General features: G+C 49.3%; 1 protein-coding gene and 1 long non-coding RNA gene across 4 annotated transcripts in view; one reads left to right on the top strand and one right to left on the bottom strand.

Annotated features, from left to right (window-relative positions):
* The first annotated feature begins 9,306 nt into the window (after window positions 1-9,306).
* The window catches only part of LHX9 (LIM homeobox 9), a 46,499-nt gene continuing 35,354 nt past the window's right edge, over window positions 9,307-20,451 (top strand). Inside the window, exons 1-2 of one of the 3 annotated variants that reach the window (XM_079981617.1) lie at window positions 9,307-9,468; window positions 18,004-18,396. In XM_079981617.1, coding sequence (XP_079837743.1) covers window positions 18,223-18,396 — 174 coding nt within the window. In that variant the 5' untranslated portion in view covers window positions 9,307-9,468; window positions 18,004-18,222. Of the gene's footprint in view, window positions 9,469-18,003; window positions 18,397-20,451 lie in introns of those variants that run through there. The other 2 variants (XM_079981615.1, XM_079981616.1) reach the window with 2 other exon arrangements.
* The window catches only part of LOC307218933, a 48,005-nt gene continuing 37,050 nt past the window's right edge, over window positions 9,497-20,451 (bottom strand). Inside the window, exon 3 of the long non-coding RNA XR_013840154.1 lies at window positions 9,497-10,769. This is a non-coding gene — a long non-coding RNA (uncharacterized lncRNA). The remainder of the gene's footprint in view (window positions 10,770-20,451) is intronic.

Below are 20,451 nucleotides of genomic sequence, written 5' to 3'. Positions count from 1 at the left end.
GAGACTGGCTACACTACGCTCAGATTAAAGAAGTCTTTAAAAATGACAAAAAGTTAGGGTTCCAGGTGGAGAAATCGAAGTTGGAAACAGAACTGTTAGAGCCTAAGACTAAGGTACTTTCAAGAATGTATAACTTGCTGTTAAAATGGAATACACAAGACGAAATGGTTAAATCGGTTATGATAAAGTGGGCTCAGGATATTGGGCATAATATTATGTTTGAGGACTGGGAAAGGTTGTGGACCACTGGGCTGAACTTCACTGCATGTAATGCTTTGAAGGAAAATGTAATGAAAATGATATATAGATGGTACATGACCCCAGTTAAACTTGCCAAAATATACCATTTGTCTGATAATAAATGTTGGAAATGTAAAGAACACGAAGGAACATTCTTTCACCTCTGGTGGACTTGCCCTAGAGTGAAGGCCTTTTGGGAAATGATATATAATGAGTTGAAAAAGGTATTTAAGTATACCTTCACTAAGAAACCAGAGGCCTTCCTTCTGGGCATTGTCGGCCAGAAGGTGTTAAAGAAGGACCGAACATTTTTTATGTATGCAACAACGGCAGCAAGGATACTCATCGCTAAGAGCTGGAAAACTCAAGATCTACCCACACTGGAAGAGTGGCAGATGCAGCTGATGGACTATATGCAACTGGCCGAGATGACTGGCAGAATTCGAGACCTGGGAGAAGAGAGGGTTGAAGAAGATTGGAAGAAATTCAAGATCTATCTACAAAAGTATTGTAATTTGGTTGAATGCTAGGAAGGATGCTAGATCATAAATAATTGCCTACCATTGAATCAGATTTGAATTTGACGATAAGTGAGACTGAGGGAAACACAAAATTTTTGGAGATTAGATTAAATTAACTGAACAAGATTTAAGAATATAAATAAGATGCTAAATTGCTGGAAAAAAATTATACTGATGTAAGTGGGAGTGGGAGACGTGAGGGAGTCCAAAGAAGTTCTGAAAAATGTGTTATGATCCATGTTATATTGTTTATTATTTTTGCATTTGGTATTTTAAAAAAATCTCAATAAATATTTATAAAAAAAAAAAAAAACAAAGGTAGCCCCACGTAGAGCGCATTGCAGTAGTCCAAGCGGGAGATAACTAGAGCATGCACCACTCTGGCGAGACAGTCCGCGGGCAGTAGAGTATCAGCCTGTGTACCAGGTGGAGCTGATAGACAGCCGCCCTGGATACAGAATTAACCTGCACCTCCATGGACAGCTGTGAGTCCAAAATGACTCCCAGGCTGCGCACCTGGTCCTTCAGGGGCACAGTTACCTCATTCAGGACCAGGGGGTCCCCCACAGCATGGGACTCTTAATCTCAGGGTTGTGGGTTCAAGCCCCATGTTGAGCAAAAGATTCCTGCATTGCAGGAGGCTGGTCCCTTCCAGCTCTATGATTCTATGAATACCAGTCGCTGAGAATCACAGGTGGTGTGGGGGGAAGAGTGCTGTTGGGCTCAGGTCCTGCTTGCATGTTTCCCACCGACATTTGGCTGGCCACTGTGAGAACGAGATGGTGGACTACATGGGGCCTGTAAACACCTTGCCCGGTTCCCCATGGAACTGAACGCTAGGGGGCGCACTTCCGAGGTTTTCAATTTTACAGTATTTTCATTTTTAGTCGCGTTTTGGTTGGAGGTGCACCCGAGAAGCGCGCGCCATTGCAGCCTGCGGGAGTTACCTCTCGGTAAGGCGGCGTCATCCTCAGCACTTTTCTCTCTGGAGAAAACTTTACTTCTTATTGCATCCCTACCCGCCAACAAAGGTCCGTATAGTTAAAGCCATGGTTTTCCCAGTAGTGATGTATGGAAGTGAGAGCTGGACCATAAAGAAGGCTGATCGCGGAAGAATTGATGCTTTTGAATTATGGTGCTGGAGAAGACGCTTGAGAGTCCCATGGACTGCAAGAAGATCAAACCTATCCATTCTGAAGGAAATCAGCCCTGAGTGCTCACTGGAAGGACAGATCCTGAAGCTGAGGCTCCAATACTTTGGCCACCTCATGAGAAGAGAAGGCTCCTTGGGAAAGACCCTGATGTATTTAAGTATACCTTTCCTAAGAAACCAGAGGCCTTCCTTTTGGGCATTGTTGGCCAGAGGGTGTTAAAGAAGGACCAAACATTATTTATGTATGCAACAAGAGCAGCAAGGATACTTGTCGCTAAGCACTGGAAAACCCAAGATTTGCCCACACTGGAAGAATGGCAGATGCAACTGATAGACTATATGGAGCTAGCAGAAATGACTGGCTGAATCCGAGACCTGGGAGAAGAGGCTGTGGAGGAGGACTGGAAGAAATTTAAGGATTATTTACAAAAATATTGTAAATTGTATGAATGCTAAGAAAGATGTAAGATTATCAACAATATGGTACCAATAAGTTAGTTAAAAGGAATATGAAGATAAATGAAGATATAAGAAAAGATAAATTTTGGATAAATATTATGTTAAAATTAAGCTTTTAAGGTTTGGGTTAAATTATCTAAAATTAGGGATACAATATTGGAAAATTATAATATAAGAATTGAAACAGGGTGATAAATTGCTGGGTAAAGCAGGAACGAGAGATGCGAGGAAGTCCAAAGTAGTGAAAATGTGGATATTGAAAAATTATATGTTATATTTGTTTGTTTTTTCTATTGTATTAAGAAAATCTTTAATAAAATATTTATATATATATATAAAAAAGACCCTGATGTTGGGAAAGATGGAGGGCACAAGGAGAAGGAGATGACAGAGGACGAGATGGTTGGACAGTGTTCTCTAAGCTACTAAAATGAGTTTGACCAAACTGCGGGAGGCAGTGGAAGACAGGAGTGCCTGGCGTGCTCTGGTCCATGGGGTCACGAAGAGTCGGACACGACTAAACGACTAAACAACAACAACAGGTTGCAGATGCATCTGAGAAGCGCGCGCCATTGCAGCCTGCGGGAGTTACATCTTCGGTAAGGCGGCGTCATCCTCAGCACTTTTCTCTCCAGAGAAAACTTTGCTTCTTATTGCATCCCTACCCGCCCCTTTCTTCCAGGGAGCTCAAGGTGGTTACATAGCTCCCGCTCCTCTTCCGCATGACCCTCGCCATCACTCGGTTAGGTAGGTCAGGCTAAGAGCTGGTGACTGACTCAAGAACTTCACGGCCACTTGCGGATTTGAACTCCGCGCTCTAGTCCAGCGCTCTAACCACTGGGCAACACTGGCTCTCTTTGAGCAACACCACCAGAAGCAAGTCACTGCATTCAGTGAAGATTCTCGATGGGTTAATAGATACTTAAAATGTACTGCTTACTCATGATCCAGCTTAGTAGAACAGCAGCAACGTCTCTCCCTCCCGGATTCCAGCCCAGGAAATCTCCCGCCCTTGGTTACCTTCACAGCTGAAGGATGGATCCCTGCACGAGTCTTACTGAGGTCACTTCCTCAACTTCCAGGGACAAACAAGGAGGAGCAGTCCATTATTGAGGCCGGCCACAGCAGGTGGCATTGGCGGCAGGCCGCGTTTCCTTTCTCCCTTCTGGGCAATTAATTAAGCGGAGGAAAAGAAGAAGAAATACATAGCGAAAGCCTTTTACGCGTGTCTACTCAGAAGTAAGGGAAGTGTGTATACTACGGTCTATAGGATTGCAGCAGGCTTCAGTTGCCTTTAATAGGAAATCCCAGCCCTTGCTCAATTCTTCCGAGGTTGATGATGATGCCGTCCATCTGACTGGGTTGCCCCAGCCATTCTGGGCGGCTCCCAACAAAAAACAGGAATAGCACAATACAACACCACGCACTAAAAACTTCCCTGAAGTGGGCTGCCTTCAGATGAAGGGGAAAGATGAGCTTTGGATCGGAGCCTTGCTAGCTGCATCTGTTCCCATGGAGAACAACTTCTCTTGCTCGGCCTCTCCGCAAGCCCAGAGCGCTATGAGCGGCGTTTGACATCTAGGAAATGGAGAATTCAAGAAAGATGTGGCTTGCCCAAGGCTGCCTTGGAAATCGGTGTCATTTTTAAGGAAGAAAATGCAGCGCGGGTGCATAGCAAGAAGCAACTCCGAAGTGTTAAAGTGACCTGACTGTGTTTATGAATACTAGCTTCCCTAAGCACTTTTATGGGTGATTCTATAAAAACGAGCATGTCGCCATACCTAATGGGTCTGTATCCAGTGGTTTTAACCATTCTTCCTACCGTCTGGCAGGACGTTAAAGAGCCCCGATCCACACATACAGGTCTCAACGTTTGGTGACCGTTCGCTAAACAAGCGTGTAAACGCTCTCTATGGGAAAGGACGGCGTTTTAGATTGTGCGTTAATAATCAGGAAGCTTTTCCGTAGAGTTCGGGACTGGTGCTGCAAGCATCCCGTGCACGTGTGAATGCACCTTTCCTTATATTGCCACATGGCTGTGTGGACACTGCGGTAAGTTTGATGATCATTCTATCTACCTTTAGTTCAAAGGAAAGACGTTTCTTTGGGGAGGGAGGGTTCAGAATTGCTTTGCGCAAGCAAAGGATCCAGCATTCAGCTCCTCCAGATCACCGCAAAGGGTTCCGTTTCCTGCCAGACCTGGATTGACATCTTCACATAGGAATTGACACCGTGAGACTGACTTCGGAGCAAACCCCGCTTCAATTTGGCTACGTGGTTTAGATGGTTTGCTTAGAAAGGGGGGGGGGGGGCTTTTCTTAGCCCAAGGGTCGCATGGCTTTCTGGAGGCCACATGCCAATCAATGGTGGGTGGGGCCAGAAGCAAGAAGTGGGCGGGGCGAGGAAGGGATCATTCCCCATTTCAACTGGCCAAAAGTCGGAGTTAGCTCCGTCCACACGGAAAAACGTTTCTCCATCACCTGCCCTCCACGCAAAATGCATGATGACAGTTTTAGGAGACTTTAGAGCCAGACAGAAGCGCCCCTGGAGAATCAAGAGCAGGGTCCGTGAGGGTGCGTGGCATAAGAAGGGCGCTTAGCCTGGGAAGCAGGTTGAGGGCCACATCTAGTGCATTGAAGGGCCGCGTTCTCTCTGGCTCGGAGGTTCCTTTTCTGAAGTCCCGCAGAAGGCAGACGCTCCCATGGACCTGCACATCGCACGGATGCAGCGTAGTCCTGTTGCTGTTTACTCAGAAGTAAGACCCACTTCCCCAGTAAAGCGAGCACAGAAGGAGCTGTCTTGTAGCTGGGTGGCTGCTACACACCCATTTCCCCTTCGCGTCAAAATGAGTTCAAAGGGAACTTTTAGGGAGGGAACGCAAGGTTGCCCAATCCCGCGCAAGCAAGCCCCACCCGATGCCCGTGTGGGACTCGATCCTAGGAAACGGTGTGCATGGCGTTTCCAGACACGGAGCCCCTCCAACCTGCCGCAGCAAGGAGTCTCGAGACACCCTCAAAATCAGATTTGGCTTGGCGCCAGGTTTGCAGCCCGTGGCACCCAATTTCTGACGCCGTCCACAGTCGGGAGAGCAACTCTCTTCCTTTCCCATTATATTCTGCTTGCGCAAAACCATCTGCCAGCCTTTCCTCAAAGAGCTGCTTTAAGCTAGACGCAGCGCTTCGATCAGCGTCTGCTGCCCTGGTCACCTGCTCGCCTCCTTGACGTGCAGGTGGGCAGCTGCGGCCTCTGTCGTAGCTTTGCATCGACTGCGCCCCCGGGCGAGTGAAATGAACGAAACCATTTGCAAGGGTTTAGAAGAGTGAGAGAGCCGGCCTACGGAGGTCCTTCTCCCTCTCTCCCTCCCTAACCCCCACATTGCCGGGAGAATGCAAGCGGGGAAGGGCTCTAGCTCAGTGGCAGAGCGTCTGCTTTGCATTAAGAGGGTCCCATGATCAATTCCCGGCATCTCCAAGTAGCAGGGGCGCCATCTTGCCCTCAGGATTGTGTGTGCCCGCTGCCGCACATGGATGTGCAACCTCACACGGACACACCTGCACCCAGTGCGTGTGATGCCATGCAGCCAACAGCCAGCGAGGCACCCTTCTATGCGGTGAGGGACTCGGACTTGGAGGCAGAGAGACTCTGCTTCCCCTCCCCAGCCCCACCACCCAGAAAAAAATGCCTCCCTCGCTGGCTGCGAAGGAGAGAGATGAACTGCTTCTCTCCCTGCTGGCTTTTTTCGTTGACTTTATGGGTGCCTGACCCCCACAATTATATTATTGCGGCTGCCCGAGCACCCACAGCCCCCTGAAATTGGCTCCTATGCCAACACAAAACTGGGCCTCTTTGGTGGTGGCGCCGCTGCCGCTCAATCTTTGGAACGCCCTTCCTGCAGAGACTCCGCACGTTTCCTTTTTGAGACGGCTGCTGAAGCCTCTTTGAAAGCAAGATTTGAATGTTGGCTATTCCGCAGCTTGTAGAGACTGTCCTGCTTTTCACTGAGACGGGACATCTCGCGGTGGTGCCGCTGTCTCGCCGCCCCCCCCCCCCTTTCTAAATAGCTTGTTTCACGGTTCTTCCCAATGCTTCAATTATTGGGGGCGCGTCGCGGGAAGGGCGAGTGGGAAAGGTCGAGGAGCCTCTAATGAAATCCACAAGCCCCGCTCCTCCGTGGCTGTCTTCAATTTTAGCCAAATCATTGCCTTCCCCAAACAGTAGCGAAGGGTGGGGTGGGGTGAAAGGGGGCACTACAAGAAGTAAGAACGAGTAATCCGAGAACTGGTCTTATCTTGTTAACCTTTAGATTGTGTAGGATTTGTTTAACGTCAGGCGCTTTGGAGAAGGATGTAGATGCCTTTTGTATTTTTCTGCATGCTGAAAAGCCTCCCTGCTCTCTTCAAAAACAAAACAGAGCAATGAGGATTCGGCCCATAAGGTTCTGCGCTCTTTCTCTACCCGTTCTTCTTATTCTCTACCTCCCCGCCCTGCTTTAACTTTAAGGAACCTCTGACGCCAGAAGAAAACCCGGAGCATCTGCTTATCCCACAAACAGAAGGCAGGGTGGGGTGGGGGATAGAGAGAGAGGGGGAGAGAGACTCCAAGCGCTATAACCTCCGGCAGGTCCACTGCAAGGCTCCTCCCCACTACTAAAAAAAACCTCTATTATTATTATTATTATTTAAAAGGCCACGTGAGTAACACACTGCATCCACCACGCCATTAGCCAAGATGAAGTGGCAGACTTAAGGTGGTTCCTTCTGGGGAAGGACCACTGCAGATTGCTGGTGAGGGGGTCGGAATCAGATTTGAGAAGAAATCCCGCCCCCCCCCTACAAAGGACTCTGCGCGGAGTACATTAGTACACAATGGAGAAGAGGTTAAGGAAGTTGGTGGTTTTTTTGAGAGGGGTTGTGTAAACATCGGAGGCTATGTTCCGAATACCGCGCCCGATGCACACACCTGAAGTGGTACAGTCCACAATCCAAGCACCTCGTTCTGCCTAATGCGTCGAATTTATCGTGCGTAAAGAGATGGAGCCGAGGGGGGTACCCTACTCTTTAGCTGCTCTGAGGCGTATAGGACGGCGCTTAGTAGGGCGGAGGAGACCTCTGCTCGGAGGGTTGCTACTTGTCTTTGGAGCGTAAATGGAGACCTCGAAGCTCTTATTCCAGCAGTAGGGAAAACACTTTGTGAGGTGCTTTTAAAGCCAAACCAACTTAGTTCCTCCAACTAAAGTGGGACCACGCTTGTCTCGCCACATCCCACCCCCACCCCCTTTGGAAAGGTGGCCATATGCCCCTCTCTTCTGTGCCTCGGCACAAAGACTTTCCCTCTCTCACAAACACATATACACTCCACTCACTGAAATCATCTTAGAAGGGCGGGATCTTGCCCAGTATTTTTGACAACTGGAAAGTGACGGTGGCTTGGTGGTACGATTTATTTAGTGTCTAAAATACAGGATGTTTTATTTTTTTATTTTTGGAAAAAGAGAAAAATAAACAAGAAGTTTACATGCTGTGAAGAAGTTTACGCGCTGTCTCGCCCACTCGCGTGAGACAGATTTCTTTCCCACTCAACTCTGATTAAATATGTTCACGTTCTGTGTTGTTGTTGTTGTTTCAAAGCCATTCCTCCCAGATATGAGCAAAGTTGATCATCCCATCATCATCAGTCGATGAAGGAGCTGATCACAGAGAATTATGAGGTGGAACTGAACTGAGAAGGTTGCTCAAGAGTTAAAAGCAGACGAGAGGAGAGCGACCACGGTTTATTATTATTGAACAGCGATCAGTTCCCCCCTCCCTCCTGTTGTGGATAGAAACCGCGATTTTTTTGTGGTTGGTCGAAAACATGTAACTTTGGGAATTAATTTTTATTCCACTCCTAGTTCCTGTTTTTAACTGAATGGCATCGAAATTCCAAGTAAGGCGTTCTTAGGGTCGGGCTGCAAATAACCAGCTGCAGGAGCTAAGGAGCCCATTCCTAAGGGCCGAGGTCCCTTCGCCCCCCCCATAAAATATTTGATTCCCCCCCCCCCAGTTGATGGGCATTGCCATTCAAATATTTTATTCAAGTTGACATTCCTGTGCAAGACTTGGAAGATAGGCTTAGCTAGATAATCGACTAGGAACTTCACCTGCGGAGGCAGCTCGGTTGAAATGGGCGCCATCAGCCGAGCAAAACCACTAACCTCCTTCATTTCTGGGCGAAGGGGCGGGGGCTTGCGCAGGAGACTTTCCCCCGCGTCGATTGCGTCCTTGCCCTTTTCAACCCTGGGAATAAAGTCTGTGCAGTGATTCTCCCCAAGTCTTTACAAGGTGATTTCCAACCCTCGCCTTGTCTCCCCTGTTTCTTTGGCCTCGGTGGATCGCTCTTTCAGGGGGCATTGCTGTCATCCTAAGGAAAGAGAAGCAAGAGTGAATCCCGTTCCTACAAGCACCTGATTCTTTATTTAATTGAGTTAAGATGGGGCCGGGGCTTCTGCAATCCTCCCTGCTTTCCTTAGAATAATCCTGTGTGTTTCAAGTTCCTTTTTAGCTGGCCAAGCCAGGTCTTCTCTCCGCATCCGCATCCGCGGATCAGATCAGATCACGTCAAGTCGACGATTGAGAGAGAGAGAGAGAGAGAGAGAGAGAAGAGAGAGGAGTTATCTTTAATGGGAAGGCATCAGACATCCCGTAGGCTAGCAACAGTGGTCTTTCCCCATATATATATATATATATATATATATATATGTATGTATTTCAGTATACACAAACACACAGAGCGCGCACTTTCAGACAAGAAGAGGAGCGCGCAGGAATCGAGGCTGTGGCGCTCTTGTAAATCAGTCCACCTAGACCTCAATCCTGGCAAAGCGAAGGAAGGTTGCATTGTGCGCCAAACAGCGTCTCTCCCCCCCCTTCTTGATGCGTCTATTGGGGAGCGGGGGTTGGGGGTGGGGTGGGGAGGAGACGTTTGGCAGCTCCCTTCATCCCTGGTTTCCAATCACGCTCTTGGCTCCCTCGTTTTTCTTTACCGCAAGGTCTCCCTCACCTGATCACTGATGGAGTGTTAAGCAGGCAGACCTCGGAGCTTTGCGAATACTGGCAGGTAGGGTCCGATTTCATTATGATTATTATTATTGCTTTTCATTTGCTGGGAAGGGGAATTTCTATCTCTTAGTATTGCTACTAGCCGCATTTCTACATGGGATTATAGATCCCCTCAAAAGCAAGGCGCTGTGGTAAGATCCCAGAGGTTAGACATTTGCGCCAGTTCTCCATAGAGGTGCGGTGGAGATTGCGATTGGGGGGCGGCGGACAGGAAGAGAAAGCAAAGAGAAAGAGCGGAACTCTCATTCCCCACCCCCACCCCCAATTAGCTTGTTTATTTTAATTAACGCAGGAATCCTTTGCGAGAAGGACCAACCTCCTCCTCTTGGTTACATCACCGCGTCTCTCCCTTCCATCCCTCCATCCCCAAACCCATCCCCCTTTTTTACTCCTTAAGGAGGAACCACTTTGGGGGCCCCCAAATAAACACCCCTTTCTAGAGCTCTTCAGGTAAGACGCTGCCTTGAAGGTTTGCTACGGATCTCAGGGTTGTTGCTGCTAATGATGATGATGATGATGGCGATAAAAATAAGAACAATAACTTTTACAACAGCAACCTGCATTTCCTCAGGTGTGTTCCCATTTGAGGTATGGAGACGTGTTTTGAGTGGGTGGCCTTATCTGGACAGGATCCGGTCGGTTGTGGAGCTGAGAAGTCAAGCTGGCAGGTTTGGGGGCTGCTTCAAGGGAAGAAGGGGTTTCTTTGAGCCGCGGGGGTTTTGCATCTGGGCTCGCCAGAAATAAAACCAGCCCTGCTTTTGCAATGTGAATTTTTACGCGCTCCCCGTGTGCCTTTTCCCTACTTCGGTTCGCCTAGCCTCGCCGGCAAACTGGCTTAAATCGCAGGCGGGCGAGGTATACAAGGCGAGCTTCCATTATTAGCTCCAGAAGCCCTTCTCTTGAAACCCCCTTCGCGTTAGAGACCCGGCCGCCGCCTCCCCCCTTTTTACGCTTCTCTTTCTCTGGCTGGAGGCTGGAGACCTGCCATCCGGCGCCAGGGGCTTTTCTGTCCGCTTCTTTAAAAGCTCCTCGTTGCTTTGCTCCAAATCATCCTTTTCCCCCTTTCAGTTTAATCGGGTAGGAGAAAACTTTTATTTCTCTTTCTCATCTGAATATGGGCATCCTTTGAAGGTTTCTTTTGCTTCTTGTCCGTTGGTCCCGGCACAAATGAGTAATAGTTTAAAAAAAAAAAAAAAAGATGAGGGAACCTCAGTAAACAGCAAAAAAAGTGGTTCTTGAGACAGCTGGAGGAAACAGACAGGGGAAGGAAGGCGATCCGACGCTTGGTACCTCTGGAACCTGAAATTGAAAAAACAGCATCCCTGAAACGGAGTCCCCAATAAAGACTAATAAGAAGGGGAGACTTTTCTTGGAGGCACTTTTGCCTCGTTTGCCTTGTTTGACATTTTGATTCCGTTCCAGCGCTTGATGTGCGTGTGAGATTCAGGAGACGATTACCAAAACAATTCTGCTCCTTCTGGGCGCTTCCTTTGTTTTTCTAAAATATAGGTGTGCTGCGCTCTTCAGTACAATGGGCTTGAACCAGGCTCACTTAAGCAAGTCCCACTGACGTCAAGGAAAGGATCTGAGCACGTGCATCGTTGAATCCAAGGAAGCCCTGAACTTCTGGCAGCCTGGTGCTCACTAGGTGCCTGTAGGATGCATCTTCAGTGGAGCTTACTCCCATGGAAGTGTGCCTAGGCTTGCACCCTTAACCGTAATATTAATGGTCCCTTCAGCCTATACATCTATGATTAAGAGTGCAATCCTTTGCCAGCTCAGATGAGATTAAGCCCCACTGAAGACACCCTGGGACTTTTTGCTTTCTCAATGCCACCATCACACTCTGGAGCCAACCTGGAGACAGTTATGTTTCATCGCCAGCCAGCTCTGGAGGCCCCGAACAGGGATTATAACGTTCCAAACATAGCTAGATCTATCGTTAGCTTCCTCTGGCAGAGGAGAAGATCAGGAAGCGGTGTCTTTTGAAAGGCTGGGGGACGTCTGAGATCCAAGATTCCCCTGAAAGGAGGAATCTGTTGGTGACTTTTGGTCCACAGTCACTCACACGATGAAGAGTGACTCGCCTTGTCCCTTTACGCGATGATGTGGATAGAATCAGTCACCCTTCTGAGTCTCTCTCTCCCTCTCTCTCTCCCTCTCTCTCTCTCTCTCTCACACACACACACACTCTCTTTCAGGTCCCCCCTGCTCTATTAAAACGGAGCCAGGCCACTTTCTGTTCAGAGGGAGCCAGTGCGTAGAGCAAAATGATTAGCCGTCTCCGCTTTCGGGTTTCCTTATCCTTCCTCTGTCTAATTATTTGTTGGTCAGTTATTAATCCGCACGTGGATACTTTGTCCTAGAGCCAAAGACAAGCCCCCTTCACGCTGTAATAGGCTTTAGACCCTCGCCTGTGGCGGAACAGGGGCCGGACGGAGGGTTCCAGTGGCTTCCCTCCCTTCCCCATCTCCTCTCTTCTCTTGATAATCGCTTGGGTTTCTATTTTATTTCTTTAAACCCTCTCGCCGGAGCATGTTCCTTGCTTGTGCCAAAGCCCGGCTGCTTCGCAGGCTCGCCGCCAACGGTTTTGTTGCAGAGGCTGGGGGAGCCGTTTACGGGGGGATTAGCCCGAGCCGAACAAATCGCCCCCATCCATCCTCCACGTGCCTTGAAGCGCGGAGTGCAAAATCTGGAGCTTTGTGTTTCACTACACCCCCGTATTCCGCTCTCTCCCCCCCCCCAAAAAAAACCCCTTCTCCTCCTACGACAATAGACAAGCATGATGGCCGTGTGAAAACGACGCTTGTCACTATCTACCACGTAACGCTCCGACAAGGAGCGCTGATTATCTGTTATATTCAGATTCTGTTGTAAGAACAGGCTTGGTTCCCTCCCCTTTGGCGCTTCATCTATACGAAACGATGATTATGATAACAAACGCAACAACGATAGCAATCCACTCTATTTGTTATTAATTATGATGGTGCAATAATTATGATAATAAATAAATCCGCGTTTATACAGAGCGTCCGGGAGCTTCTGCGCCCAGTGGCTCCACAATGCTTGACACCCCCCAAAAAATGTTTTTCCTAATTTGGGGCGTCTACAAGCTCTGTTTCCCTGCAGGCCCCAAACATGGAAGGGCCTTCTCTTCCAAACCCAAAATATATGCCAACAAACAGGGCAACCCTCGTTTAGCCGCTGGCTTTCACCTTGCGCGTCCTCTAGGATTTCCCGAGCGCGGTTGTATCTCTCCGTCTCTCCCACCAGCAACTTGTCTCCTCCTGCCCCCAATTGCTCACATACCCGGGGGGTATTTTGCCAGCTCTTCCTCCGAGACGCCTCCTTCGCCCCCTCCAGCTTTCCTGCAAGCGGAAGCCCTCAAGATTCACCTTGACTGCTGAAAGAAAGGCCTTCGGAAACTCGCCGGCTCTTCGCAGGAAACTCCTCAACATCCCTTCTCCGGGGGAAGACCCGGGAGGTGCTGCTGTCCAACACAACACGCCCTATGGCGAGAATCATTTGCGCCCTTGACCTGTGAGGAAACCCCCATTAAAGTCGGTGTGGGGTTCGTTTTTGGGCAGAGAAGCATAGGATCGGGTTGCGCCCTTGCGCAAGAGCAGCAGCAGTGTTTGGGGGGTGCTTCCGAGGACGGTGGGTTTTGGATGAGTGTGTTTAGATAAGGTGGGGACACTCGGGTCTCCTTGGCTGAGTTCTTGCAGAAAAGGAAACACGTCGTTGTCATTTCTGTAGGTGTTTATTCCCCCCACCCCCTTGCAACAACACCGCGAGGTAGGTTTTGTGTGAAGGATCAGGCACCGAAGGGAGTCGTCTCAAAACTATCAAAACTTGACCCAGAACAACTTTAGGGTTGCTTTTCATGAATGAAGCGTGCGTGCCCAACTCTAGAGAAAAGGAGGCGGGGTTTTGGTTACGTTATTATTTCGCTTCTCCTCCCGTCTAAATTTAGGACACGATCCAGCCAAAGTGAAGCTCTGTCAAGATCCTCATTGGTTTCAAGGGGAGAACTCTCCCTGGGCTTTTCAGTTTTCAGTTTTGCGCCTTAAGATTGGAAGCACCTAGCGGCTGCAGCGGCTGGGAAGGACTTAGCGTTTTTTGTTCTGCTCCTGCCGCCGTTCCGGCTTTACCTTCAAGAACAAGCAAAAGAGTCTGGAGGGGGAAGGGAAGGGAAGCAAGCGACTTCCCAAGTGCTCTCGCTTTTGATTCCAGACCCAGGAAGGAAAAGAGCTTCAGCCCGGAAATGGTTTTTCTGGGGTTCTTCTGACCCGCTTCCAGGAGAGAAGAGGGAGCCTTCAAATCCTTCCCAGAGCGCTCACCTGGAGAAATCACCTTTCTAGAGATCACTTTTTTCCATCGGAACCTCCAGTTTCAAGACAGAAAGATGAAAAGGCGAAAGCAAAGATAGGCAGACAGGCAGTATAGTTAGACCGTCATCATTTGGGAACCAGGAGATCAACTGCGCGTTTATGGTTTAAACTGCAGCTACCCGGTCTGCAACCGGGGCTTAGTGTTGCACCCTAAACATGTTCACTTAAAAGTAACCCTGTAAGTGTGCTTGGAGACCTAAGAAGAGTCCTACTGGACATCGGGCCAGCGACCACCCAAAGCCAGCAGCCTGCTCTCACAATGGCAATCTAGATGCCTCTGGGAAGCCCGCAAGCTGGACCTGGTTGAGCCCTCGGCGCCCTGACTTCGAGCGCAGCAGGACTTCGAGTCCTTATGCGCAGAAGCAGCCTGGGAGATTCTCTGGAGAGAATGCAAAGTATGGTTCGTGTCACTAGAGGAGGGCGGCTAGAGAGGGCGGCGAGGACGAGGCCTAGCCCAGCGCCCCAGTGAGGAACATGGCTTTAGGTCCCGGCCCATTACTGGAGCCCAGCATTCCGTCTCCAACTGCGCTCCGCCAAGTGTCTCTTCGCCCTCAAGAAGCGCGAGGGAGACGGCGGCCTGTTCCATTTTGCTGTTGCCCCTAGCTGGCTTTAATTTTAGCAAATAATAACAAACAAACAAACAAACAAACGAGGATGAAGATAATATATACAGTATACGTAAAAACCATTTATCCCACCAATGGGCATCATGTGACTGAATCATTCGGTATCCTGTCCTGACTCTGTGAAAGTGGCTCTCCTAGTGACAGCCAAACTTGCCTTCTTGCTTGTCAGTTGCCAGTATTAACCCGCCCTTCCATTACATCAAATGGAAATGAATTTCACGGTTGCTGTTGTTTTTAGTACATATCGCCTTTCATCTGGAGTGCCAAAGGCGCTTGACAGTAAAACCTTATGGAGCTTTAGAACGAAGCTCCTTTTGACTCCACAGCTCCGACCTCTTAAATATCCACATACCCTCTTTTGACCCCGGATCTGTAAAGGTGTTTAAAACAACGAGAACAAGTGTGGTTTTTATCACCTACTAAACGGTTTTAGACCTGGCGGTTCAGGTAACATCCAAACGACAGAGCGACCCGCACTTTTCCTGCCAACAAAATCTGATCCGTCCCGTCAACCAGCAAATCCTAAACTGCCCCTCTTTTTCATTCCTAGCCTCACATTCCTGTAGATCAGCTTAACCCTATCCGAGTCTGCTCAGAACACAGCTCCAGTCGTAGGCTGCAATCCTGTACGCGCTTCCCGGGGAGCCAGCCCCATCTAATGCAGTGGGGCTTTTTCAGAAAACGCACTTGAGGTTGCGCGCTTAGGCTGCAATCCTACGCCCACGGAAGAGCCTGTTCATGGCGTTCAAGTGGACATGTTTCTCAAGAGACTTGCCTGACTACCACTGAGAGCGGAGGCCGCAGCCACACTTATACTTGGGTCCGGAGAGGCTTGACCCACAGTGGGACTTTCGAGGGATTCACCGGAACGAGCTCATAGGGCTGCAGGTTCTGCTCCATTCAAAGCCATCGCAATTCTCCTCTAGGATTCCAGACGGGCGGCATTGCGCCCAAGGAAAGTCTTTCCATTGTAACCTTTTCCGGCCATCCAATCTCTCTCTCTCTCTCTCTCTCTCTCTCTCTCTCTCTCTCTCTCTCTCTCTCTGTGTGTGTGTGTGTGTGTTTAGGTCCTGCCACAAACAAGCCTGATCCGTGAAAAGTCCTAGGTCTGTCCTTTCTCTCTCTCTCTTTCTCTCTCTCTGTTCCTCCACCGGTTTCTGCGTCTTAGATTCCCCTTTCAATGGGAGATTTCTCTCCTAATTGCATTACTTACAGTAAATAGACAGCCCTGCTGTTCTGGGCTGTGGCGTGCCAACAGAAAGAGAGGAATTCTTTGTGTGTGTGTTTCAAAAAATTATAATCCAAGCTTATTTCACTTGATTGGCTTTCTCTTCTCGGTTCGAATGTGTTTTCTGAGTTGCTTTCTGCCTTTCGACCGGCTGATGCAGAGGGAGAGACCTATCCAGACGCAAAGGGCGCCCTTTTCCATCCCACCCTCGCGCCCCACGACTAGAGAACCACTAACAAACAGTGGGGGAAGGAAGGTTATCTCTTCCAGCCCAGTAAGGTCCGTGGCATGGAAGGAAAGTGTTTGGGGGGGGGGAGGCAGTGGAGGCTAGTGATGCCATTTCAGGAGTCACACTAGACTCTGCGACGGGTATTTCTGAAGGGAGACTTGCTTCAGGGCAGGGCAGGAAACAGCCGATCGGGGCAGCAGTGTGAAAAGTCAACAGGGAGGCGAAAAAGGGAAATAAATGTACCAAAGAGAGGGGAGAGAAAGAGATGAGGATTCCTGTGTTGGCCCTAAACCTATACGATTCTCCCAAGGTGGAAGGGTCCGGCACCTGCCATGGACCAAGCTGTGTCCAGAGGGCGGAAACAGCTGGCTTCCCAGGTGCGCTTTCCTTTCTGCCTGGAGAAGAGCGCTGTGGGACTTGAAGCTTGCGCCCCACAGCTGAGCAACTCCGCTGATCCAACGGAAGGGGTTTTCTCGATCACATGGTAAAGGCTGAAAGCCATTAAAGAGTTGAATCCTCAACTACTAAACCCCACCCCATTGGGGAGTTCCCTAAACCTGCTTTTCCTTACTTCAAATATGTTCTCAAATTGAGGTTAATGTCTTTCTCGATTCAGTTGTTCTCTTACTCTAACATTATACCACGCGTCCCCTGCCTTTTTTTATCTTAGGAGGTCTGGAATTAGATCAAACCCATACTTTTAAACACTAAAACGGTAAGAAACAGAGAAGTTTCTTCTTTCGGGTCTGCCTACGAGAGATAAAAAGGGCTCCTCCAGAAAAGGCGTCTCCCAACACGCGCAAAGTCCCGCTTCCCGATCCCCAAGCTTCGAGATTTCTTAAACCTGTTCCCTCGGTTCTTTCGCGTCGAATTGGGGGCCATGAAAGCGATCGGGGGCTCCCTCCGGAGCAACCGGCTTGCCACTCTTGGGGGGCGCGATCCCGCTCAACGGAAGCATCTGTGAGATTGCTAACCGCGTAAAAATGTGCGCAGTGCGATCCTGTGCACCTTGGCCAGGAAGTCGGTCAGTGGATTGATCTTAATATCCTCCCTCCCTCCCAAGAAGGCGCGCGCAGGATGGCAGCCACGTGCTTCCGCGGCTTGCTCAGCTCAAGGTGGGACTTGGGGATTTGCTTAAGGTGGAGAAGATTGTGCCTCTTTCTTTCTTTCCAGCAAAGTCCCTCCAAAGCCCAGATTCATTCAAAGAAATCCGCCTTATTTCTCTCTTTCTTACACACACACACACTTTCCCATTGTTAAAATGCGTTTTGAACTTGAGTACTGAACGCCGGATGGGGATTTGAGGAAGGGAGATGGACTGGAGAAGGAGGGGGTGGGGGTGGGAGGAGCAGGAATACAATCTGGGCCCACACAAGCCAGTCCCCTAAAAAAAAGACCCCCTCCCTCCTCGTGGTTGCAGGGGGGGGGTTGGCTCTCCCCCTCCCTAGGAATATTTGTCACCGCTCTTGCCCATCTCTGCGGGGGCTGAAGGAGTTTGACAGCTCTTTGTTGTCTGTATAAGAAGGGAGTTTGCGGGGAGGGAGGGAGAGTTGGGGGGGGGGAGCTGGTGGCAGCTCGCGGGCGAGAACTCCTCCTCCTGAATTATCCAAAATGGGTTGGCTTTCGCCTCCAACAAATTGGACGGAGCCGCAGAGAGCAGCAGTCCCAAATCCGACCTAGAGGCAAGTGGGAACTTTTCAAGCAACCAGGGATCGCTGCTTGGAGAAATAACCGACCCCCCTTCCCCTGCACCCCCCCCTTACAAACCCTTCTTTGGTTTTAATTTGTGTATTTCTTTGATTTTTATAAGTATATTAATCTCCCCTTTGGGGGGCCATAATAGCTTTTGCTCACCTCCCCCTCCTACAAAAAAAAACAACCCTCCCGTTTTTCTAGTTCAGGAAGCTGCAAGACAAGTCTCCGCTTCGTGGGTTTTTGCTTCGTCTCTGCTCTGCCCAATCCCTCCTTTCCCCCCTTTTATTTCTTCTTCTTCACACTTTTCTCTCTCCTTCCTCCCTTTTGTTGGGGTCCGGCGTCGTTTCCCTCCTTGCCCGCCCAGGAAGGCGCCTTCTCCTTGCGCCACGAGGCGGGGGGCAGCCCCGCAAGAGACCCTCCTTCTCCTCCTCCTCCTCCTCCTGCTCGCCGTCCGTCCGTCCGTCCGTCCCGCCTCGTCTGCCTTCCGGGCCCGGAGCCGCGACGCTGCTTCCCCGCGGGCTGTCTCGCCTCTTCTGCCTCCCGGCGCTTCGGATGCTCTAGCCCAAGACTCTGGGGCCTGTATATGGAAATAGTGGGGTGTCGAGCCGAAGGAACCGCTTGCCCCTTCCGCTCCCCAGCCATGCTTTTCCACGGCATCTCCGGAGGCCACATTCAAGGCATCATGGAGGAGATGGAGAGGAGGTCCAAGACCGAGTCGCGCCTGGCCAAAGGCGCCCAGATGAACGGCCGGGAAGCGGTAAGGAGCCATAGGGGGTGTCGGGGGAAGACGCGGGTCGCCAACCTAAGGGACGGGAAGGGAATGGACGAGGCAGAGCGGGAGGAAAAATTAAAGTGTAGCTAGAAGAATCAATCAACCCAAATATTGCAAGGGCATCGGAGCCTCTTGTTCCCATTCCCGACAGTTTCTCCTCGCAAAGTCAGCTTTCTGCTTGCTTACATCCAAGCCGAGCTTGCCCGGATCGCGGGCTTCCCTGAACTCTGCGAAAGTTGCAGTTTTAAAAAGAGCATTTCTCCACTTTGAAATTCGGGAGGATTTTTATTCGGCCGTTTGCATAGCCACATTTCACCATCTATATATTGCAGCAAGAGCCTACGAATATTGTGAAATCAGCTTGAGTTTTCATTCCAAGTAAGGTCAAGGAAGAGTTCAGTCCTGTTCGTCGTGGTTTTGTTTGTTTTTGTTTCGGTTTTTTTTTTTAAATGTGATGCAAATAAGAATGAAAGCGGGATCCAATCAAAAAGTCCAGCCCGTCTGAATTAAGTAAAAATATATAAATTTACTAGAGAAGACGCTCCCCTTGAGTTGAGTGGGACTTACTTCCGAGTAAAGAATCTCGGGGGTCGAACAAGTTTGTTCTGGATCATTGCAGGTTGCGGTTAAAACCATATATTTACCCCACGCATGCATGCATGCACTTATATATACCGTCCAGTATACGCTTAGCAGCCGGGTCCTAATAAAACGCATTTATTCCGAAGCAAGTCCAGGGGCATTTGCCCTTTGTTATGTTATGGATTAAATCTGATTGCAACAGGGCTGGAAGTAATGTTTTAATATCGCCGTGTCTAGCAAGAAGCGGAGGCAGTAATTTGCGCGCTGCCGTAATTTCTACACCTTGGCGGAGTTTAACTCCCATCCGCATACCCAACATCTTGGTACCAGTATAAACGCATTTCCTTTGACTTTTTTTCCAAAAAAAATTCGGACAAGATTTCCTCCCGAACAAACTGCAAAGGCCCATTTAAAGTCCAACATAACTATCAACACATAGTGTTTGTGGAGAGGGTGAAGAGACCCGACTTAAAACGAAATATTCTCTTTCTAAACTCTTCGCATGCTGGGAAGGAATTCTTTTCGGCTAATATATAGATTACCTTCGCTTTTCAACCCTAACGGCGCAGCTTGGGCGGGGAAGGAGGAGTACAGCACCCAAACAGAACAGAAATCGGTAGTGATATTAAGTTTAGAGAAAGGGCTGGCTCTCTCCGCCGCCGGGCCCCCCCCCCCCCAGCTTCCGGAAATGGTAATAAAAATGTCTCATAATTTTCACCGGAATTGCATTGAGGAGCATGAAGTAAATCCAGAGCTGCACGCAGGCTAAGCCGCTTCCTTTCAGATGGTTTAATTCCCCGAGAACTCTCTCTGTGTGTGAGAGAGATGAAGGAAGTTTCCTTTTGCTCCTAAATCTCAGAGCTTCCGTTAAGCACCCACAATGAACCGAAGGAATGGCCTGCAAGAAAACTCAGCCTCGCCTCTTTGAACTGGCCTCTCTGAGTCCTCTCCCCATCCCCCACCAAGTTCATTAAGGAATTGGAGCAGGCTGCGGGGGGGGGGGGAGGCTCTGCTTGGCATTTCAAGCGCTTCCCTCCTCCCAGGGCTTTTTTGGGGGGTGGGGTAGGCAGATGATTTCCCCTTCTTCTCTTTTTGGGATTCAACGGTATTCGTATTTTTAATCAGCCGTAGGCTTAGTGGCGTCTCCCAAAAGAATCCTTTCTCTGCACTCCTCTGATTTTCTTTCTTTCTTTCAAAAGATAAACTTTTGGAGAAAACAAAAGCAACACACAAACCCCCTGCATCCATTCAGATTTTCATAAGATGTCGTCGGCTTGGGAGAGCTTCTCCCGCCTGCCTGACTTGATCGCATTTTGGATGCAAAAATCCAGGCGATTATATATTTATATATTATATATACCGGTATTTATATATATTATATAGAAGCGGGAGATGGGTGGGAAACGACGTCTTAGCAGGGCATTTCGTCTTTATTTGGCCTTTCCACCACTCCGAAGA

The sequence above is a fragment of the Podarcis cretensis genome, assembly GCF_951804945.1.
Source record: "Podarcis cretensis genome assembly, chromosome: 6".
Lineage (NCBI taxonomy): Eukaryota > Metazoa > Chordata > Lepidosauria > Squamata > Lacertidae > Podarcis > Podarcis cretensis.
Note: the sequence above shows the minus strand (reverse complement) of the source record. Positions and strands in the feature narration are given on the sequence as shown.